Genomic DNA, 21,564 nt, shown 5'->3' with positions numbered 1-21,564 from the left:
GGGACCCAGTCCTGCTCTCTACCCTGGGTCCCAGCCCAGGAACCCTGTAGATAGCAGCTGTCTGCTATGTCTGTTCTGCTGCTCTAATTCCCTGAGCTGCTTCCCCATGGCCCTGTATCAAGTTTGCCCTTACCTCAGGGCTCTGTCTTGTTTGCTGTGAGCTCTCCACACTGAGCTGTTGGTAGCACTGCTACTTTTCCAGTCAGCCAGCCACCTAGTCTTCAGCCCTTGAGCTCTACACAGTAACTAACTGCTGCGCTGGCCTGCAGCTCCTTTAATATGGTCTTCCTGGTCCCCAATTGGCTGCTTTCCCCCTGCAGCCACTCTAGCCTGCTTGGAGGACCTCTCTATTGCCCTTTTTCTGGGGTAGGGCGTGCCAGGACCACAAGGCCTCCAGTAGGGGGCCTCGGGGCTTAATCCACCTTGTCATACACCTCCCTGCTCAAACAAGATTTAGGTATCTCCCCAATATAGTGTATATGTCCTTGTTTGTCAGGATTCTCCCTTCTTGTTTAACTTAGGGAGTTTTAGTTGTCCTTGCCAGTTGCCAGTTTCTCAGGGTTTCTCTGCTAGGTCTCTCTACCTGGAGAGGTCTGGAAGTCTCTCACCCAATTTGATCAGGTCTCTCTCCCAGCTTATCTGCCTAAAGAGCTTTAAAAATCTTCACCCCTTTCAGTCAAATTTCTCCTCCCAGGCTTGTTTTACCTAGGGAGAGTTTAGCAATCGCTTTTCTTTAAAGGAACACATTGTAAACCAGGTACATGCTGATTCTTTTTTTGCCCTGGAATTTAAATATGACATCTGTGTTGGCTGCCTTATTCTGCATCCATGAAGATGTTGAATTTAAGGTGCTTCTGCCCCTCCTCCACCTGCTCTAACCCAATGCCCCATCCTTCCCCCAGAGCCAGGCACCTTTAGCCCCCTGCTCTAACCCAATTCCCCCCTCTCCCTCAGAGCCAAGCACCGCCAGCCCTGCACTCTGACCCAATCCCCCTCCCCTCCTCCATGCCCCTCCTTAGTCAGTAGCATGTTATAATTTACCACAGTGAGGCATTCAGATTGTGTAAGCCTTTTAATGCCATTAGGCTGGTTAACAGAACTGGGATTTCCCCAGAAATAGTCTTTTACTGTGGTCTCCTGAGCTGGAGAGGAGTCCTTTTGAATGCAACTACATATACATCCTTCAGCATTAAGAATCTCTCTGTCTAGGTTCAGATCCCTTCTCAGAATGCCAAAGACCAGGGAGTGTATGGTTTTGCCCACTGCTTTCAATCCCTGGCTTAGCAACACCCACTTCTGTTTTCTGCACCCATACTATGCTGTGGATGACATTTAGCATGTTCAGACCAGTTTGGCTTCTTTTTCCTCTGAAAAGAGCTCTCCTTTTTAGCAGGGGTCTACTGGTAACCTGGCTCAATTACCGCATCTAGGTTCTAGGGATTTAGAGCCACAGTGGGGAGCTCCCTGCTTCAGCAAGTAGATGCATGTCCGTGTCCACATTATCTTCTGTCTGTAGCGGCCTTGCTCCTGGCTGGACCCTGAGCAGGTTCTGGAGCCTAGTCGGCTTCTTTGGCAGCAGAAGGGATTGCTGTTCTCTCACCCCCTTCTCCGCTCTGAGGTGGGCCAGCTCTTGCTCCCATTTTATCGCTTGCCCAATGATTCTGTCCCATGAAGAGCAAATCTCTTTGAGCTCTTGTTGGTATTGAGCAACCTGGGTCTGTAGTTCCAGGATCTCAGTGGGGTTATGATCAGCTCTAGCAGCCTTCTCTTCCAGCTCACCCCAGTCTCTTATTGTAGACGTGTCCTGTGTAGCTGAGGGGGCTACAGCCATTACTGCAGCCTCTGTTGTACATGAGATCTTTGTGTTTGTGCCACAGGACACTTGCTTCTTTATTAGACTGCCATCTGATCCTTTTGGTAGGTCTTTCGGGGTGCCTAGCCCATCAGCCAGCCCACTGGTATTCACACAAGCCTTCTGGCACTTTCTCTCTGTGTGCTTATCACCTTATCATGACTTTCCAGACACCCCTCGGTCCTGCCCACTTACATAGGTGGGGACCACTTTTTTTGGGTCTCAATCTCTAGCACCTTTCTCTGTCTGGTTAGCTGCTTCTCTAAGGTGGCCGGACCATTTCTAGATCCAGTTTCTGTTGTTGCCTTTCAGTGCTCTGCTCAAAGAGAGGGGTTCTCTCTCCTGCTCCTATACCTCTATTTCAGAACAGGCCCACTGGTCTCTACAGCAGGCAGAGCATTTCTTCTCCAGGATAAGGAGATACTCCAACTCCCCCTTCTGCCTGTCTTTTAGGCTAGAGATTTTTTCCACCAGATCTCGGTTTGGCTTGCCTCCTTCACAAGGTTTCTGCCCACTCTTCCTTGTATTCCCAGGGTCTTGCTCACAAGGTGGATGTGGTTTGCTATTCTTGGACACCTCTTTACTTTCAGTGGTTGGGACCAGCTTCACTTTCTCAAGATTGGCAGTTTCCAGGTTGGTCTGTGCCACTTTTTCAGCCAGCTCTTTCACTGCCTTTAAATGTGTCCACTCTGTTCCCTGAATGTGGGTCTCCCAAGCCTTCATCCTGTTATATGATTCACCCCAGAGAGTGAGCATCTGATTCTGCAGGTTGTATGGGGTGCCTGGTGCCCAACCCAGAGTCCTGCCTCAGTTCCTGCAACACCATAGGTACATTCACCTTGTTCTCCTTCCTCAAGATAGAGATTGAAAACTGGTCCTTGCTTCCATTTCTGCTGCATGGACTGCTTCCTTCTCTAGCCCAGGTTTGCCAATTACAAGGAGGCCTTGGTCCACAATAGTACCAATACTGCCTTCCCGAATTACAGTTTTTATAGAGGCAATGTTTTCTTATGAGGCCCATTTCCCTGCAATGGAAACAAATTGTCCCTTCCAGGCCCTAAATTGAGTCTCAACAGTTCTCTTGTTCTGCATGCTCTGTAGCCAGAGCCTCAGTTCTTCGTGGCCAGATATCTTGGTCAGCCTGGCCTTCACTGGTCTTGGTAGAACTCAAGACTACTGGTCTGGCCATACAGACGTGGCTTGTGTCATGGTAAACCCATCTTACCTTCCCCCTGTGCCCATAGTACCTACAGCTCCATGCTAGGGTCTCCTGACGCCTTCCTTTGTGGCAATTGGGTGGATGCCTTTGTAGCTGCCAAGCTCCCTGCCAAGTCTGGGACTGGTGATCCTGGAGTTGCTGCTGTTGAAGTTCCTCCCTGGTGTCATTGGGCCATTGCTGGGCAGTTTGCGGAAGCTCGACGGATCCTGCAGCCTGCTGCTGCTGATCTAGCGCACCTGTCAGCTCCTCCCTGGCCCTTGTTTGCAGGGGCTGTCCAAAAAGTCCCCACTTCTGGTACCAAATGTAACAAAGTCGCACTCCCCTCTATCTCCTGAGTTCCCAAGATCAAGAATGAGAAGCTGCTCTCAGGGGAGGATATGGTCATGGTGGTCCCTAAGGGCCAATCCCAGGCTCCTGAAGGCTTTGAAAGCAAGGACCACAAACCTTGCACTTGACCCGGCTTAAAACAGCCGAACATTGGGGCTATGATGTCTTGGCATCCTGTATGCCTTAGAAAAAGGACTGCAGTGTTCTGAGTCTCTGTCGCTTTTTAAAAATTGGCATTTTTATTCCCAGATGTAGGCAAAATTATTTTTTATTTTGAAGGGGCTGGTTAAAATACACACCATGTTGATTCCTCGTTGATTTTGCAGATACGGACTAACACGGCCACCCCTCTGAGACCTGGATTATCCGAGGGGGTAATCCTGCTTCCACGCCTGTTTGAAATTTTTCAGCAGAAGGGTTAAGAACTACAACTCTGCCATGAAACACCTGGCTGAGATTATCTGTTGACTGGGATTCCAAGGCATGTAAGCACAAGACAAGAACCTGCACAAATCAGGACTTGTTAGCCAATTCATAATGGCCATGGCATAAAACCCAGCCTACATTCCAGGGTGTGGGCATACAGCAGTTTGTATGCACATCCAGAGTGCTGCAGGAGTGTGGAATTCCCTTAGGACCTCACAACGCACCGCACCTGAGGAGCGTGAATGACTCTTACTGCTTACATATCATCCGCATCCACCATATCCAGGCAATCTCTGTGAGTGCCTGACACCTTGCATTTTGTCGAGCAGTTCCCACTGAAAGCAGAACAGTGGCCTTCCAGCTGAGGATTCCTTTCCAGGACCAAGGGTCCTTGTAATCAAGGCTTCCGGATCCTGTGGCCTAACGCAGCACTCTGTGTGGCGAGGGTCCAGAGAGATGCTGTAATGGAAGCAGCAGTCAACATGTCAATGTTGTGATTTCCTCCCTCTGACAGCTTTGCAGGCTGAGATATTTAAGGGACGGACTTTAGAAAGGTAACGTTGCATGTTTGTGGGCTTTTTTTTAAAACGTGACATTAATATCTGCAAGTTTTTCTTCCATTTATTCACAGTTGCCTGCCTGACTCCTGGGGCTGCATCTGTTTATCTTGGTTGTCATGCTTTTTGCAGTCATTGAGACATAGGTTTTAATGTACTGGAATAATGAAATGACTTGGCATGATGGGTTATTTTGAAATTATTATCTGTGTCTCCCACTTTTTCCTTAACCTATCCAATCCCTCATCCAGACTTGCTAATGACAGACAAGTGAGGGTACAGTGCATGCTTCCAAAAGCCTCCAGCACCTAAATGCTAGCTAGACTGAAACTCACTCTGCAATTGCAGACCCATAGCACCCCACTTATCCAACTACCTGTGGCATAATTAGCACGGTTATAGTTGAAGGGCCTATACAAAATTTGATCCTTGTATATGCAATGCAGGTATTCAGGTACCTAGATCATGAGCTGACATAAATACCTAGATAGTCTACAGGTTATATGTGGGTGTGCGCTAAAGACCCATGTGCATAGTAGGCCAGAATCTGCTTCCAAAAAACATACTTATAAATCTTGTGTGACTGCAGTGACCTTAATCTGCCATCTGATCTGACTGAGAATCATGCACATTGACTTGGGGTCTTATCCTGACTTAAATTAAATGGGCTTTTGATTTGGTTCTTGGTGTGGAAATCATTCTTCCCCATAATTCATTATCGAACCAGCTGGGATGGGCCAAAGAGCTTATGGATCTCGATAACCAGGCCAGAGATTGTGTGGATTAGCTTCCCCATCTAAGAGGTTCTCAAGGGGTTTATTCAATCAGATACATGGTTTAACTGGTACTTTAAATTGTGATAGGTATTCAGATTACTGCTGACCTTTAGTGGGTGACAGTCTGGTTTGTGCACATTCATGCATAAGTTATATGCAGTGCATCAGGCACCAGGCTACATGTCCATATATGTAAATGCACTGTTGTGTACTTAAGTACCATGAGAATATTGTGAATGTACCTTATTTAAAACATAAGATTAACGCAAGTCAGTCATTAGTCCTTGTTACCAAAAACTGAGAAAGGGAGGGACGCACACGTCTATTTTCAAATATCAGAAGAGAAATCGTTACGGGAGCTAGCTAGATCCAAGCGAGCTTTGGTGTGACATCATGTGCTGCAATCACACGTCTCCAGACTGCATGCTCATCATAACAGTTTTTACCACTACCTACCTAGGCTGGATTCAACAAGGCGAGCTGGATGTGCATGGATCTGCCATCCACTTTAACCATCCTTTTGGACCAGGCAAGCCATTCCAGTATTGTTTTACTGTCAGTTTCTCTTTCTTGAGGTTAAATTTTCAGAGGCTTTCTGAATACAACTCTGTGGAATGTAGCAAGGACATGCTAATCCATTCATTTAGTTCAGGGGTTCCCAACCTGGGGTACGCATTACCCCCAGGGGGTATGAGAAGCTTGTCAAGGGGGTACGGAAAATATTTGGTAAATAATTAGATTATCCTAATTGAAATATTCCAAAAGTAGTAGTGTTAGTGAAAAAAAGTCGTGGATTCTAGAGTCTAGAATTTATTTCCTTTCATATTGAATAGGGGGTATGGGAAGGTTTACTAAAAGTCAAGAGGGTACGGGGACCGAAAAAGGTTGGGAACCCCTGATTTAGTTAATGAATTTGGATCTGAAGCAAGATGAACAACAGGAGTAAACCCTGAAGCTGCATGCATTTGATCCACAGACTAATACTGCACCTAAGTGCAGCCCTGACAATGAGGTGGGAGCAGGGAGGCAAAGGGGGTAGTTGCCCCAGAGCTTCCAGCTGCCGCCACTGCTACTGCAGAAGTGGCAGGGGCCAGAGGGGCTGGCTGCCTGTGGCCCCGCCCCTTCTACCTGAAGCCCCGTCCTTTCCAGGAGTGTGGAGCTCCCCCATCCTGCCTTGCTCAGGGGCCTACAGAGGCTGTCAGCTCCTCTGTCTAAGTCTCTAGTGGAGGCAGGGCCGACTTATCCATTAGGCACAGTGCCTAGGGCCCACGATACTTTTAGGGGCCCACGAAAATGTTTTAATTTCTTTTAAAATCAGAAGAAAAAAAATGAACTTTTAGGGTCGAAGAAAATGTTTTAATTTTTTTCTCACATCAGAAAAAAATGAAACTTTTAGGGCCCACAAAAATCTATTAAATTTTGCCTAAAACAGAAAAAAATATAAAATATAAAGTTATATGAAAAATAATTTTTAATATTGATATTTTTAATATCACGAAAGTCATAATGCGGCCCTGAGTGGAGGCTTTCCATCCTCCTTTTCTCCCTGACTTTCCATTCTCCATGTCTGCCTGTCTTGCATGCCAGATCCTGGTTACGCTGTGCTTCCTACTGCTAAACACCTTGAGGCCTTTTTGTCCTGTATCTTTCACTCCAACACCATGCCCTCGAATCCAGCCCCAGTTTGCTCAAATGCTGAACTTTCTGTGCCTCCCAAAACTTCCATGGCTGCTAGTCAGTCCCATCCGCACCTTCAGAACATCACTGTGGAAGGTGGCATTTAGTTTGGCCTGGCTCTTGAACTCTTTATCCTTGAACCAGTCACTCCTCATCTGCAACCTCTTTCTTTCAGAGCTAGGTACTGTCCCTATCCACTTCTCTCTCCAGAGCCAGCAAATGAGAACGAGGGAAGTTAAAACAGTTACCCAGATAAATGAGAGCACTTAAATGGTTAATCATTTAGACTCAGTTCCTGCTGCCTGGGCCCACCCCAGCTCTAATTGTGGGGTCTTGTTGCTTCAGCCTACAATGTCTGGCCACTGTCAGAGATTGCTGCCAAGGGTCGGTTAATCGTTTAACGAGTAAACATACCGGTGAGCCTCATGCTTACTGGCAGGCTTACCAGTTAACCGTTTAACATCCCTAATGTCAACCCCTCTGAGATTTTATAATTATTTATCACCACAATTTGTTTGGGGCCTCAAATGTGATGTTTCCTCATCTCATCTGTACAATTAGGTAGATCACTGTCCTCTAGCCCATAGGGCAGGGATTAATTAGTTACTGTTTATAGAGCTCTTTGAAGCTGAAAAGTGCTATATAAGAGCTATGTATTGTTACTGTGCATGAAGGACTGTATACAAAACTAAACTGTATTGTATTTGGCCACTGGATGTCACAGCTGTTCAACATACAATACAGTATGGGGGAGAAGGGAAAAGTGCTTACCCAGCGACAGGGTAACAGACGCATTTCCGGAAATTGTTTTGTTTTGCAGGGAACATGTGTTTGTTAAGGGGTTTGGGAGTTAATGTTTCTTTTTACATTGTTTTCACTCATTTTCTGAAATGCATACTAGTAGAAGTGCTTTCTCTGCACCTTATGAAACCGGGAGTCGAGAGCAGTAGCTACTGGCATTACACAAATGCAGCAGTGATGTCCCTTTGCAGGTTAAGCACGTTCAATTAGTAGTTTCAGGAAAAAAATTAAATCTAATTCAGGGTATGTTTACACTGCAAGAAGAAGGGTGTTCTTTAACCTGGGTTAAAACCATACCATCACTCAGCTGGTTAGCAGCTCACATTCAACTTGAGACTTCCTAATAGGCTTTTGGAGCTGCTAATCTGAGTTAAAAGCCAAGCTTCTATAGGAGCAGGAAGACAGGGAGCAGGGGGCAGAAATCCACCCAGGCATGGAAAAGATGAGAGCAGTGGTCCTCAAACATTTTGGCCCATAGCCCACCCTGCTCAATGCAGACCTTTCTGCAGACCACCAGCCAACCACTCATGATGACAAAATAGGTGTAGGAGGGGGTGGGCATGTAGGGTCTGGTCAGGAGGTAGGATGCAGGAGGGGATGGGTGAGTGGGGTCTTGCCAAGAGGTTGGGTGCACAGCTGAGAGTGAGGGTCTGGGTGGGAGAGAGGGTGCAAGAGTGGGATGGAGTACGGGGGTATCGGTGGGAGGGGGGGTAGGAGGGAGATGGAGGTGTGGGGTCTGGACATGTGGTGGATGGGGAGCGCTTACCTGCTCCCTACCTCCAGCTGCTCTCAGGCACTGCCCACTGTTGCTCCCATTGACCATGGTTTTGGCCAATGGGAGCAGCAGGGAAAGCTTCCAGGTGAGCAGATTGCCCCAGCTGGGGGAAGGAGGAGCGATAGCACACAGAGCTGATCCTTCCCCTGCAAGCTGGATCCAGCTTGTGAGGCTCTTCTCCCCCACAGCAGGAAGCTGGCACTGGCACTCTGACTTCACGGGGTGGGGGAAGCCCATGGGCTTGGAGCACCAGCCCAGGCTCCCTACTGTGGGAGGAGGGGGCAGCTAACCCCGATCCCACGGCCCACCTACAGGATGGTTGCGGACCATGAGTGGTCTGAGGACCACCCTTTGAGAGCCACTGGGTTAGAGAGAACATTGGCTGTGTCATGGCCTACTCCCATGATCCTTGCAGATGAGTTTAAATACAGGAAAAACTTTAAATATAGGGCCAAATTTCCAAAGAGGCCTCACTGCCCAATTTAAATAGCAGACGATGGAAGGACCTGATTTGTGTGCAAGAACATGGATGTGGAGATATGGAAATCAGGTGGAACCCCTAATATAGCAATAATTTTGTCTTTCCAGAAAGATAAGAAAAAAATAAATCCCATTTTTTTCCCACCACAGCAACCAGCTTGATTTTATAGGTCCAGTGCAGAGGCCTCTGAGTCTCACAGTGTGTGTGGATGTTGTTGATACTTTTGCTGACTTGCCATGTTTTAGCAGAGCTGTTGCGTGCGTTGCAGCAGGCAAACCTAAATGTAAACCAGCTGGCATCAGCTAAACTGAGATATAGCACAAAACAGTTTAACCAGTAATGCCCTTATCTAAGCCACAGTTCCCAGTCTCTGTTGCATAGGAGGACAGTCCCAGGAATTATGGCTATATTCCCGGGAAGTCACTTGGCCTACGTGAAAAGTGGAACACGGCTGCATTTCAAACGATTTGTCCTGTAGCACCAGTTCTGATCATCCATCCATGTGTGTAAATGCAACACTGGCATTTGCATCATGTCCCTGCCTGGCAGCACAGGCATCTTGTCTATTGGACTCCATGCTCTTAGTTCCCAAAGCACCCCTAAATGGTGCTTCACTCGTAGCTGCAGCCCTAGTTTTGTGACCTTCCTAGTCAGTTGAATGACCTGCCTCCCTCACACACCTTCTTCACACTCCCCTCACATCTCATGGATGCTTCCCAAAAGTTCATGCAGTCTTTTGAGGACCCTTCCACCAAACTCCATTCAGACCAGCAGCAATCAGTATTTAGATCCCACTGTTTAACTTAGAGTGTGGTTCCCAGGGTATGCAGAGGTCTTCCATGGGTGACATCAACTTATTTAGATACTTGCCTAGTTTTATAGCAGGCTATGTACATAGTAGTAGCAAAGTCAATACAAACTAAAACTTCATAGAGACAACGCGTCGTATATTCTGATCTATTTTCTATACACTGGGCGGCTGTGTCTAGACTGGCCAGTTTTTCTGGAAAATCAGCCGCTTTTCTGGAAAAACTTACCAGCTGTCTACACTGGCCGCTTGAATTTCCGCAAAAGCACTGACTTCCTACTGTAAGAAATCAGTGCTTTTTGCGGAAATACTATGCTGCTCCCGTTTGGGCAAAAGTCTTTTTCTGAAAGACTTTTGCGCAAAAGGGCCAGTGTAGACAGCAGAGATTTATTTTCCTCAAAAAAGCCCTGAATGCGAAAATGGTGATCGGGGCTTTTTTGTGGAAAACCGCTTCTAGATTGGCCACGGACACTTTTCCGCAAAAAGTGCTTTTGCGGAAAAGCATCCTGCCAATCTAGACGCTCTTTTCCGAAAATGCTTTTAATGGAAAACTTTTCCGTTAAAAGCATTTCTGGAAAATCATGCCAGTCTAGACGTAGCCGGTATGTTTACACTACAGAGTTTTTTTGGTAAAATGTTCAGTTTTCCAAAAAAACTTCAATTACGTCCACACTGCAATCGCTTTCTTTTGAGAGAAAATTGAAAGAACAGAGGGTTTTTTCCGACATTGGTAAATCTCTTTCTATGAGAAAGAAGCCTTTTTCCGAAAAAGCTCTTTCGGAAAAAGGTGTGTATGGATGGGGAAGAGGGAGTTCTTTTGCAAGAAGAGGAAAGAGGAAAAAGCACAGGTGCCCTGGAGGCCATTCCACTCATAGTAATCACTGCTGAAATGCGAGATAGCATCCATTCAGAATGGATGCTATCTTCCAAAAAAGCAGATCACTTTTTCGACACGCTTTGGTAGCGTGGTTACTTTCTTTTGGAAGAAGTTTTTTCGGAAGGTCTTTTCCGGAAAAGCTTCTTCCAAAAGAAGCCTGCAGTGTAGACATAGCCACTGAGATGTACGTACAATATTCCTGTTGTTTTATTTTATAATGCTATGATGAAATGAGAAGAAAGCATTGCCTTCCCAAAACTGCCTACACACCTGCCACTGGGAAAGGCTGGGGCCATGGCACGGCAGCCCGGCTCCCCAGCCACCAGAAAAGGCTGGAGCTGCGGTGTTGTAGCTCCGTTCCCTGGCCACAGGAGAGGGCTGAGACTGCGGCATGGCAGCCCTGGCCCTCCAGGTGTCCAGGAAGGATTGGGCTGGGGTTGGGCAGAGCGTGGCTCCGCGGGGCGAAGGCTACTGAAGGGACAGGGCTTTGGGCAGAAGGAGCGGGGCTGGAGCTCGCCTTCCCCAGCAGGGCCTTCACCTGCCTCCCATGTGCACTGTGACTTTTTTGTATTTTTATATCTGATTTTGTAAGTCGTTTTTAAGTGAGGTGGAACACAAGTCAGCTCAGACTCCTGAAAAGGATACAGTAGTTTGGAAAGGATGAGAGCCACTGACCTAACAGGAGAGCAGGGAAATGCCTTTCACTTTTTGTAAAGCTCCTCAAAACGCCCTGCTTTCCTCCAGTCTTCCTCATTCAGAAGAGAATTTTATGGACAGGAGGTGTTTCCTACAACTTAGCCCATGCAGTCTTTGCATGCACAGGGTTGCCAGGTGTTCAGTATTCACCCAGACAGTCCGGTATTTGCAGGCTCCGTCCGGTAAAAAAACCAGGAAATACCGGACATGTGAAAACAGGAAATGAAAAAAACAGGTAATTCCTGTTTCCCTGGGATAGAAACATGGCAGGGACAATTTTCCCCTGCCACATCTAGCGGGGGCAGGGGAGAGAGGAGTGCGGCAGAGTCGTAGCAAAGAGGGGCGAGGAGAGGGCACTTGCCGAGCGCCACGCTAGGGGAGCACTGGGCTGGGGTAAGAGCGGAGTGCACACTGCTCTGGCCCACATGACCAGCAGAGACCCGGGAGCTGGCCATATGAAGCCTCCCTCAACACCAGCCATGGCCAACCCGTGGCTCATGCCCCCCAAAAGTGCAGCTTGCAAAGCTGCTCCTGTGCCCCCTCCAAACAGCCCCCGCCTTCCCTGTGCTTACTGGGTGGAGCTGCGGGATTTTAAAAATGGCATCAAAGATGGCGGCCGTCTTAAAGGGGCAGCCTCCTTTTTAACAATTTTTAAAAAATGTTTTTTCGTTTTGCTCCACAATTCTGTTCTGGGTTTTTTTTGTTTGTTTGGTTGGTTGGTTTTTGGGTTTTTTTGCTTAACAACTTTGGTCTCCCCCTTTTTTCCTTGACAGAATTTTTTCCGGGTGGTTTTTTTTGGCGGGGGGGGGGGGAAGGGGAGTGTTCGGTATTTTTTGTTAAAACATCTGGCAACCCTAAGCATTACCCAGAGTGGCATTACCTAGCCAATCGCTTGGCTGCCATTCTGTTTTTCACAAACAGCTGTCAAGAAGTATGAATATTTTACTCTGCCTGGCACTAGCAGGAAAAACTCTGTTTGAAGAGGCATTAGTCTTTATTAACAGTCCCTAAACATCCAGGATGAGGGCAATCTAGTTGTCTGGAGTCAAACAATTAACTCCTGGCCAAATATTCATCAGACCTGGGACTGATCGAGCTTTTGCTGAAGTCAATGGCGTAACTCCCAATGACTTCAGTGGTAGTCAATATATGGTGTCTTGGACCAAAGGGGAATTACTGAAGGGTCTGTTTATATTCTGCACTAAGCTCAGGTCTATGGAGCTTGTGGACCAGAGGTTTCCACCCATGTGGGTGAGCATTGACTGCACTGTCAACCTGGTTTACGTTGGCTGGATTTGGGTCTCTCAGCCACGCTAACACGTTTGCCCTGCACGACACAGCCCTTCTGACGTAGGTCTGTGTCCACGTTGCATAATGACAGGGCTTTGGATGAAAATCTTAATTAGCTCCTAGCACCCAGGTTCTGAGCACTTGCTGACAGGAGTCAGACTGAGTTGTGTGTGTACAGAAAGGGGGGTTGGAGTCAGATGCTCACCCAGCTACCCCAATGCAGGATCAAGGCTTCTCTGTGATTAGGCATTCCTGGTGGGTAAGGGGGATAGTTGCATCTTCAAGGATGGATCTGAAATTGGAACCCGATCCGAGTTCTTTAGCTGCCTGGAATGCAAGGAGCATCCTGGGTGAAGCTAAATTTAATTGATGGCACAGAGTGAGCAATAGGGGAGAGATGAAAATAAGGAAGGTCACTCAGTGAGTGTCTGGAGGCCAAGGCTATGGGGTGAATGGCTGATTTCCCACTGTATTTTGTGGCACTGGCCTCTGTATAAGTGCCTCCATGGGCAAGCAGCTTGTCTTTGCATCAAAAGCTTGCTAAAAACATGTATGCCTAAGCTTTCTGGACATAGAATTTGCTGTTGACAAAGCTCAGGTGCAGAGGTGGGCTCAGGACCTGCTGGCTCCAAACACCCTCTGCCCTTTGATAGATGTTTGAATCTGAGTTTTGCTGTTGGGGGTTCTCCCCACTTTTTAATAAATGACCAAACAACCCCCCTCCAGTTCTGAATACCTCATAACTTTGGCTCCAAACTGTGCAGCAGCAGCAGCCATCTCAGTTGTATCCTCAGTTTAATATCTGTTACCTCTTCTAATGGGGGGACCAAGTCCACCCTAGTAGGTGATGGCTCCTAAGCGCTAATCATTCTTCTTCATCTCTAACTACTCCATTGCTGTAACAGGTTGTACCACTAGTCCATCACATCTAATATTCTGCCAGGAAAGACCACTACCTGATGATCCATAGAAAGGCAGAACTTGCACAGAATGCACTTGTCCATCTGTGCAATGCTTTACAGAAGTCGAAGTTCCTTCCTGACCTTTGTGTCAACCAGCCTGGGTCCTGGCACCAATGGTCCCGCTTATCTTTTCCACCAATGTGTGGATTTTCCCATCCACGTGTGGAATAAATTTTATGTTCACTTAGGCATGTGTGAATGTGCACCACCAATGGAAACACAAAACCTAGCTGTGGGCGCTCTGCTAATCTGCTGGGCAGCATTTGAATCTCACCTGAGCAGCAGCACAAGCGCACAGCTTACAGGGAACTCTGCCAGGCACTTGAGCTTTGAATTTGCTTAGCATGTACAGTTACAAAGGTTTTGTTGCATCTGTCTTCAGAGCAGATCCCATATTTACTGAGCTGTAGGGGGCTAGCATGATATCTAGAGTGTCATTTCTTTCCACCCACCATTGTATAAAGTGACTCACTTATTGCAGAGCTAGGAAGACAGGCTGAAAAGGAGTAGTTAAATCACTTGAGGCTCTAAAAAGGATCAGCCCTACAGCAGTGAAGGGTGGATTTACAGGTGCAGTCAGACTGTCCTTGCTTAGATGTTGCTGTTTATGACAAAACTGGCAGGGCTGATGAGAGACTTCACCAGGACCTGGGGCAAGCTGGCTCCAGGGGGGCCTTGGACAGAAGAATTGGGGATGGGGCTAGCCTCCCCCAGCCAGACCTTGAGACCTACCAGGGTACGGCAATTTAAAGGGCCCAGGGCTCTAGCCACTGCAGCTGCCACGCAGTGTTCCCTGCAAGCTGAGCATTTGGACAGCCACCCAGGAAAGAGTCAAATGCCGCGCCGCTGATTAGCAGAGCACCCACAGTGCCCAAAGCCGTCACTATGTGTTTCTCCTAGTGGTGCACATTCACTTATGCCTCAGTGCACATAACATTTATTTCACACATGGATGGAAACAATTAGAGGGAACACTGCTGCCGAGATGGCAGTGGCCAGGAGCCTAGGCCCTTTTAAATTGGTGGGCTCCGGGCAGCTATCTCCTCCCCACCCCCCAAAAGGTGCACACCACCATTTTGATATAACTGCAGGCTACATGTGGAGTGCAAGGCCATTACTAATTCTTTGAGTTGCTAGAGACATGTGTGAAACTCACTCTGAAGGGAAAATCAGATTCAGAATATCACAGGGTGTAAATTAGTGGAGGAGCACCAGTTAGAGTCAGTTGTGCTTTGTCTGCTGATAAGAATAGATAAGAATCTATCCCATAATAAGCATTAGAGATGGCAAAGATGTCTTAGGTCAGTGTTTCTCAGTCAGTGGTACGAGTACTCTTAGGGGTACTTGCGAGAAGTCTGGGGGGTACGTCAACACAACTGAAATTTGGAGAAAACTTAATTTTTGTTTTAAGTTTTATAGCGCTTTATTATTTTGTATTTTTTATACCCCAACATTTCATCACCCATCCAGCTACAATTAAGTTGTTTAAACAAGTGTGTTGCTATGGTAGAAAAAAAATTGGTGGGTTTGAAAACTGTAGGTACTTGGGGGTACTTACAATATTTTTTTAAAAGAAAAGGATACTTTAAAAAAAAAGGTTGAGAAACACTGTCTTAGGTTATCAGAGCTGTCTCCTGCCACCCAGGGATTGTTCCTTTCAGTCTGGCTTCTAATGTCATGGGGAAGAGATGGGGGGTACAATTTACTCCGAAAGGTGACTGGGGCTCCCGGGTAGCATCAAAGGGGTGCCTTGTCCATGAGGTTTTTCCCCCCTTACCCTCATTAGATTCTATAAGTTGCCCCTGGAATCGGAACAAACCCCAGGCCAACATTTTCAAAAATGGCTGCTAATTTTGGTTGCCGGGCCTGAGACGCTCAGACCTTGTTTGTACTACCACGGGCTGTTGACCTAAGTTACGCAACTGCATCTCCATGAATAACATAGCGGAAGTCGATGTACTTAGGTCTGCCTACTGTGGTGCCTTCACTGTGGTCAGTTGACAGCACTCTCCCGTCAACTCTGGTTACGATGGGAGCGCACTCCAGCAGTCGATTTACCACGAATTGCCCCCTGCTGGATCGATCGCTGCCCAAAGACAATAGTGAAGACATGCCCCCAGGGGTGAATTTCTGGAGCTGCATAGCTCCTGCAGTGCCTGCTGATTTCAGCTGGAGTTTTAGGAGAAAGTGTGCATGGGATGTCTCAGGTTGGGCTCTAAAATATGTTAAGTTCCCATAATTAGTGACCAGTCTTGGCCTAGACTGCTTGTTTATCCTCCCAAAAACTCAAAGTAAATTCCACAGCTTGGACACTGAGCATATCAGCACCACGTAACATGAATTTACTCCACCAGCAACAATGCTGGCAGCAGCACAAGCTTGCAATAGGCTTCATTTCAAAACCTCTTTGTAGTCCCTAGGGAGCTGATCAATAAAGGACTGGCCAGGGAAACCAACTGTCCCTAAATAACATCCCTGTTCAATGCAAGTCAGGCTTGCGTTGGTGCAGAAGTGACCTCTGATCCAGTGACTTGTGAGTACTCCAGTGTGGTCCTGTGTAGAATTCTGGAACATAAACAGGTATAAACTTCTAAAATTTCTCCCTCAGCTAAATCCAAGGACTATTTACCCAACTGGATACACAAGATTATGAAATGCATTGCGAGGCTTGTTTAATTAGTTCAGTCCTTACACAGTTCAGTGCAGCTGTCAGAACGAATTACTTCAGGGCGGGGGGGGGGAGAAAACACACATCTGATTAAGTAACTCAGTAGTATTAATGTGATTAAGTAACTCAGGGTATGTCCACACATCTGGTCAAAAGTCGAATTAAGATACGCAACATCAGCAACATCAATTGCTGTCTGCACACCAGAAAGACACCTACACAGCAGGAAGTCAAAGGAAGAACATTCTTCCTTCGACTTCCCTTATGTCTCCTGAAATGAGGGTTGCAGGAGTCAGAGTAAGAAATCCTCCAGCTCAACATTATTTTGAAATAACGCTGTTGTGTAGATGTACCCTCAATAGTATAGTTGGTCCCAAATGTTGTGTGGGAGAGAGAAGCAGGCAGGCCTTTTAAAATGAATCATTCATGGACAAATGATCGATTAAATACAAAACATCAATTCCCATTCTTCAGCTTGATGCAAAGCCCCAGAAAGCCACATTTAAGTGAGATCTGCAACTCCTGTACCTGTTTTTGCAATAGCTTCCTAAAGTCATCATTGTAATACAGACAGCACAACTTTACTAAAACTAGCGGAGACGGTGGTGGTAAAAGTACTGGAGATTGATTGACATGATCTATCTGCCCATTACCATAGTATCTAAGCACCTTCCATGTAAAATCCATGACAATAGCAAAGTACTTAGTGCACATTTCTCCCTTTTGAGATTAAAACTCAGCTTCCAGGAAGCACTTTGATTTAATTATTCATTTTGGTTTGGGGGTATTTGTAGTAGAGGTTTATTAGGCAGAGAGGGGCACAGGTTGCAAAGGTTGTTCTTACAATATTAGCATAGTCAAATAACAGGACTGCAGCACGGTAGACAGGAGACCTGGAGGTCTTGTATGTTCCCAGCGCTGCCACTGATTTGCTGTGTGACCTTGGGCAAGTCATAGGGGCCCATATTTTAAAGATATATAAGCACCTAATGAGACATCCTGGTGAGATTCTCAAAAGTTTGTAGTGTCTAAATCCCATAGATTTTAACAGGAAAATCTGTCCCTGCTGGTGGGGGTTGAGCACCTAAAAGTCCCGTTGATTTCAAATATAACTGTGGATACTCATCACCAGTGTTCCCAGTAAGCTGAGCACTTGGGCAGCCACCCAGGAGAGATTCAAATGCTGCCCAGCTGATTAGCAAAGCACCCACAGCCAGCAACATGTGTTTCTACTGTTGGTGCACATCTGCACATGCCTCAGTGCACATAACAAAGTTTATTCTGCACATGGATGGAAAAAATTGAAAGGACATTACTTAGCACCTCTGAGAATTAGTCACTTAACCTTTTTCTGTCTCAGACTCTTTGTCTGAGGAATGAAGCTGCTTTGAGCTCTGCAGGGCACTGTGGTATGAAAGCTCACATCCCTGTTCAATAGAGATAGAAATGTAGCCGTGTTAGTCTGGTGCTACGTAGTCCTGTTTTTTATCCCTGTTCAGTGGGAGCAACCAGACAGAAAAAGTGGACAGAAAAATATAAATCAAGTGCCTGTCAGAAGGTGACCTTACGGGCATTAGCAGGATAACCTGTTTCATTAGAACTGGCAGCCTCTGCTAGGGGATCAATAAAATGTTTTTAGCGTGTGTAGCTGGCAGCCCACGTTAAATATCCCGGGTGGTGGTGGTGGTGATTGTTTCAGCAGGGAGAGGAGAAGGGTGGGACGGATAGTGGACAGGCTGGACTTTGAATAAATTGTTTTTTACACTTCCTGGGATTGTCAGAGAAATGCATCCCCCGGCTTGGTTCTGATTTCAGACACTACAAGAGCCATGAGGATTTCAACCACCTTGCTGCACCTGCTCCTTGTCCACCTCAGCACCTCTCATGTAACACAGTGGACGTATAAAGGTAATGAATACAAGGAAAGAAACAACTGCTTTTTAAATGCTTCTGGCTCCACCAGGTTGCTTAAGACAGCTAACGCTTGGCTTTTCATCTTGACTATTTAAAAAAAAATCCCTCAAGGCAGCTAATTTATTTCCCTTTATTGATGATCATGTATCTTAAAGCTGGTTCTTTTCAATGTCAGCCTCCTCCATTCCTTTGTGTGATCAGGACACATTATCAGACAGAACAATAGGTGGCAACCAACGAGAAAAATCTTTACAGTGCTTTAGAATAAAAGCTGACCTTTTTCTGATCCTGGAAAGAAAAGAAGAGCTTTCTCTTTGGATACTGCTTGCTCACTATTTTACTTTCACAGCCTGTGGAACATGGATACAGAAGCAGGGACTGCTTGTTTGCATATTTGCCCTCATGTGAAATTTTGCTTAATTCTCAGTTCTTTTCAGGGAGGTCTGATTCAGAATTCATTCAAGTCAGTGGGAGCATTTCCATTGATTTTAATGGGCTCTCAAGCCGACTGTCACAGTGGGGGAACTAAAGTTTTTGGTTTCAATTTTTTTTATTGTAATTAGCACACTAGACAGTTTACTGCAATTATCTTAAAAATCTTTCCATCCATGTTTCATGAACCTCGGTGCAATTACGTCATCAGGACATGTCTGAGAATTAAAAAAAACTGATTTCCCCCCCAAGTAAAATGAAAAAGAAAAGTCTCAGCTGTTGCAATAGGTTTATAATGATGCCGTGGAAATCAATGAAGAAATAACAAGAAAACATGGGGCAGGTGCTGAAATAGTTTTGAACCATTAAAAGAGTTTTTAAAAATGTGAAAAAGCCAGACCATCAGTCTGTACTGTTGCAATGAAAATCCTCAGAGATTTCAACAACTGCGTAAGGCTTTACCTTGGCTCTGGTAATTCTGAAATTCTGACTCTGAACTAGATCAACATACTGTAAATGGCAAAGAACTGCTGGAAAAGGAAGAATGGGTTTCCATATGGATTCCCAGCCAGAGCACTGAGAGCACATAAAAATCCCTATTTAGTCATAAAGTGCTAAATAAAACTGTACAGAGAGAGCAAAGACCCTTCAAAGATGAAAGCAGCGAGATAGGTTTTTTGGATGGCACTGGGATTGGGGCAAGAGAAGGTGTTAGATACTTAGATTGAATTGAAGCAGGGAGTTTGTTGGTTTATATATTAAAGGTATTAGAAAGGAGGGGATTTTAGCTAGTGGTTTTAGTGCATATGAGTGCTGAACCAGGAATCCTGAGTTCTATTTCTACTTCTGTGACAAAGTGCTATGTTTAAATTACATTCCTCTTTCGACAGAGGAATGTAAATGAAGCTGATCAAAAATGCCAATGAAGCACGAATTTACAAATCTTGTGTGAGAGCACGTTTTCAAAAAAGAAACCGCAGTCTAGATGGGGTTCTTTCAGAAAAAAAAACTTTTTTGACAGAACCTGTACACCTCATTTTTTCAGGAGTATGAGTTCTTTCAAAAAAGGGGGGAGGGATTTCGAAAGAACCCCATCTAAACTGAAGTTTCTTTTTTGAAAAACCCTTTTTTGAAAAAGCGCACTCACATGATTATGAAAATGAAGTGCCAGATTTGTAAATCCGCGCTCCATCTGCATTTTCGATTGGCTTCATTTACATTCCTCTTTTGAAAGGGGAATGTAGTTTAGATGTGCCCCAATGCCCCATACTTCAGTTTACCCATGTGTCACAGTAGGAATTTGTACTATTTACATACCCTACAGAGTGGCAGTGGTTCTGTACCAGGGGTCCAGCTTCCCTGGGAGGCCATGAGCAGGTGTCACGGGGTTCACCAAGCAGGGCCAGCATTAGATATGCTGGGTCCCAGGGAGGAAAGCTACTCCCCACCCCTGGGGAATGGAGCCCTGAGCCATACTATCCATGCCACCCTCCCTTCCCAGCCCTCAGAGCTGCATAGCACTTCACTGGTGATTTAAATGAATCATCAGGCCCCAAGGCAACTTCCTCCTTTGCTCCCTGCATTGCTGTCCTCAGGCTTGCTACCCACTAACATGTACCCTGGCTTTTACAAACAGAAAAGCAGTTGTGGCACAGGTAGGCTATGGAGTTTTTATAGCATGTTGGAGGAGCGGGAGCTCAGAAAGACAAAGGCTGAGAATCCCTGGCATGTGGTTCAATCAGTGAACATACATAGGTTTGTGATCCTCAAATGAAAGGTGGGATTGAAAGTGCCAGTCCTGATTAGTAAAGCACTGACCAGTTAGTTTCTTAGCAGAGAACATTCAAGGGACCAAAGAAGCCCCAGAGAGCAATCCAGATAGGAGTCAGGAAAAAACTTAAAAGGTTGAATTGATATGAAACCCTTTCTCCATGTCCAGTCCTTATTCCCTTGATAGTGCCTATAATAATAAAAAACGGCAGACAATTTGCCGACAGTCCTTTGCAGGCCCCCATTCCCAGAGACCAGCACCATTCACAGCTTTCATTGATATCAGAATGATACCGTTTGATCAGTGTTACTGTTTGTCCCAGCACCGATCACAGCTTTCATTGCAAAAGACCCAGACTTCATGCATCTGGCCCCTGGAATAGATATAAACACCCCGGTCTGTACAAACACCTGTTCTGTTTCAATCCCAGTTCATCCCCCAGCCAAGAGGGGAGATGGGTTATTACAGAGAGGCAGGTTTCCTGCCTGGTAGTGCAGTGGTCCTGCAGCCACAATGATGCAGATTTTCACACAAAGGCTACGTCTACACTGGCATGAATTTCCGAAAATGTTTTTAACGGAAAAGTTTTCCGTTAAAAACATTTTTGGAAAAGCGCGTCTAGATTGGCAGGATGCTTTTCTGCAAAAGCACTTTTTGCGGAAAAGCGTCTGTGGCCAATCTAGATGCGGTTTTCCGCAAAAAAGCCCTGATCGCCATTTTTGCAATCGGGGCTTTTTTGCGTAAAACAATACTTTGCTGTCTACACTGGCCCTTTTGCGCAAAAGTCTTTCGGAAAAAGACTTTTGCCCGAACGGGAGCAGCATAGTATTTCCGGAAAAGCACTGATGATTTTACAGGAGATCGTCAGTGCTTTTCCGGAAATTCAAGCGGCCAGTGTAGACAGCTGGCAAGTTTTTCCGTAAAATCACATGATTTTGCGGAAAAACTTGCCAGTCTAGACACAGCCTAACAGAAGGCAGTTCCTAGCATTATAATGACCAGAGAGGGAGGCTTTGCTGCTGAGCAAGGAACAACTCATCCCCAGCAGCATTCAAGGCTTGTAATTTTTCATGTGTGGAATAAATTTTGTTTTATACACCAATGCATGTGTACCACCATTAGCAACTCACGCTGCCGGCTGTGGGCACTCTGCTCATTAGCAGGGCAGCACCTGAATCACTCCTTGGCAGCCACCCAAGCACTCAGCTTAGAGGGAACACTGCTTGTGGCACTTTGTACAAGCCTGCTCTGCTTC

General features: G+C 46.1%; 1 protein-coding gene across 1 annotated transcript in view; it reads left to right on the top strand.

Moving 5' to 3' along the window:
• Positions 1-4,146: 4,146 nt before the first annotated feature.
• CA6 (carbonic anhydrase 6) overlaps positions 4,147-21,564 on the top strand; it is a 48,739-nt gene continuing 31,321 nt past the window's right edge. The window contains exons 1-2 of the mRNA XM_006127096.4: positions 4,147-4,378; positions 18,008-18,100. Coding sequence (XP_006127158.1) covers positions 18,022-18,100 — 79 coding nt within the window. The 5' untranslated portion in view covers positions 4,147-4,378; positions 18,008-18,021. The remainder of the gene's footprint in view (positions 4,379-18,007; positions 18,101-21,564) is intronic.

Source organism: Pelodiscus sinensis, chromosome 23, assembly GCF_049634645.1.
Source record: "Pelodiscus sinensis isolate JC-2024 chromosome 23, ASM4963464v1, whole genome shotgun sequence".
In the NCBI taxonomy this organism is placed as follows: domain Eukaryota; kingdom Metazoa; phylum Chordata; order Testudines; family Trionychidae; genus Pelodiscus; species Pelodiscus sinensis.
This window is presented reverse-complemented; position numbering and strand designations above follow the sequence as displayed.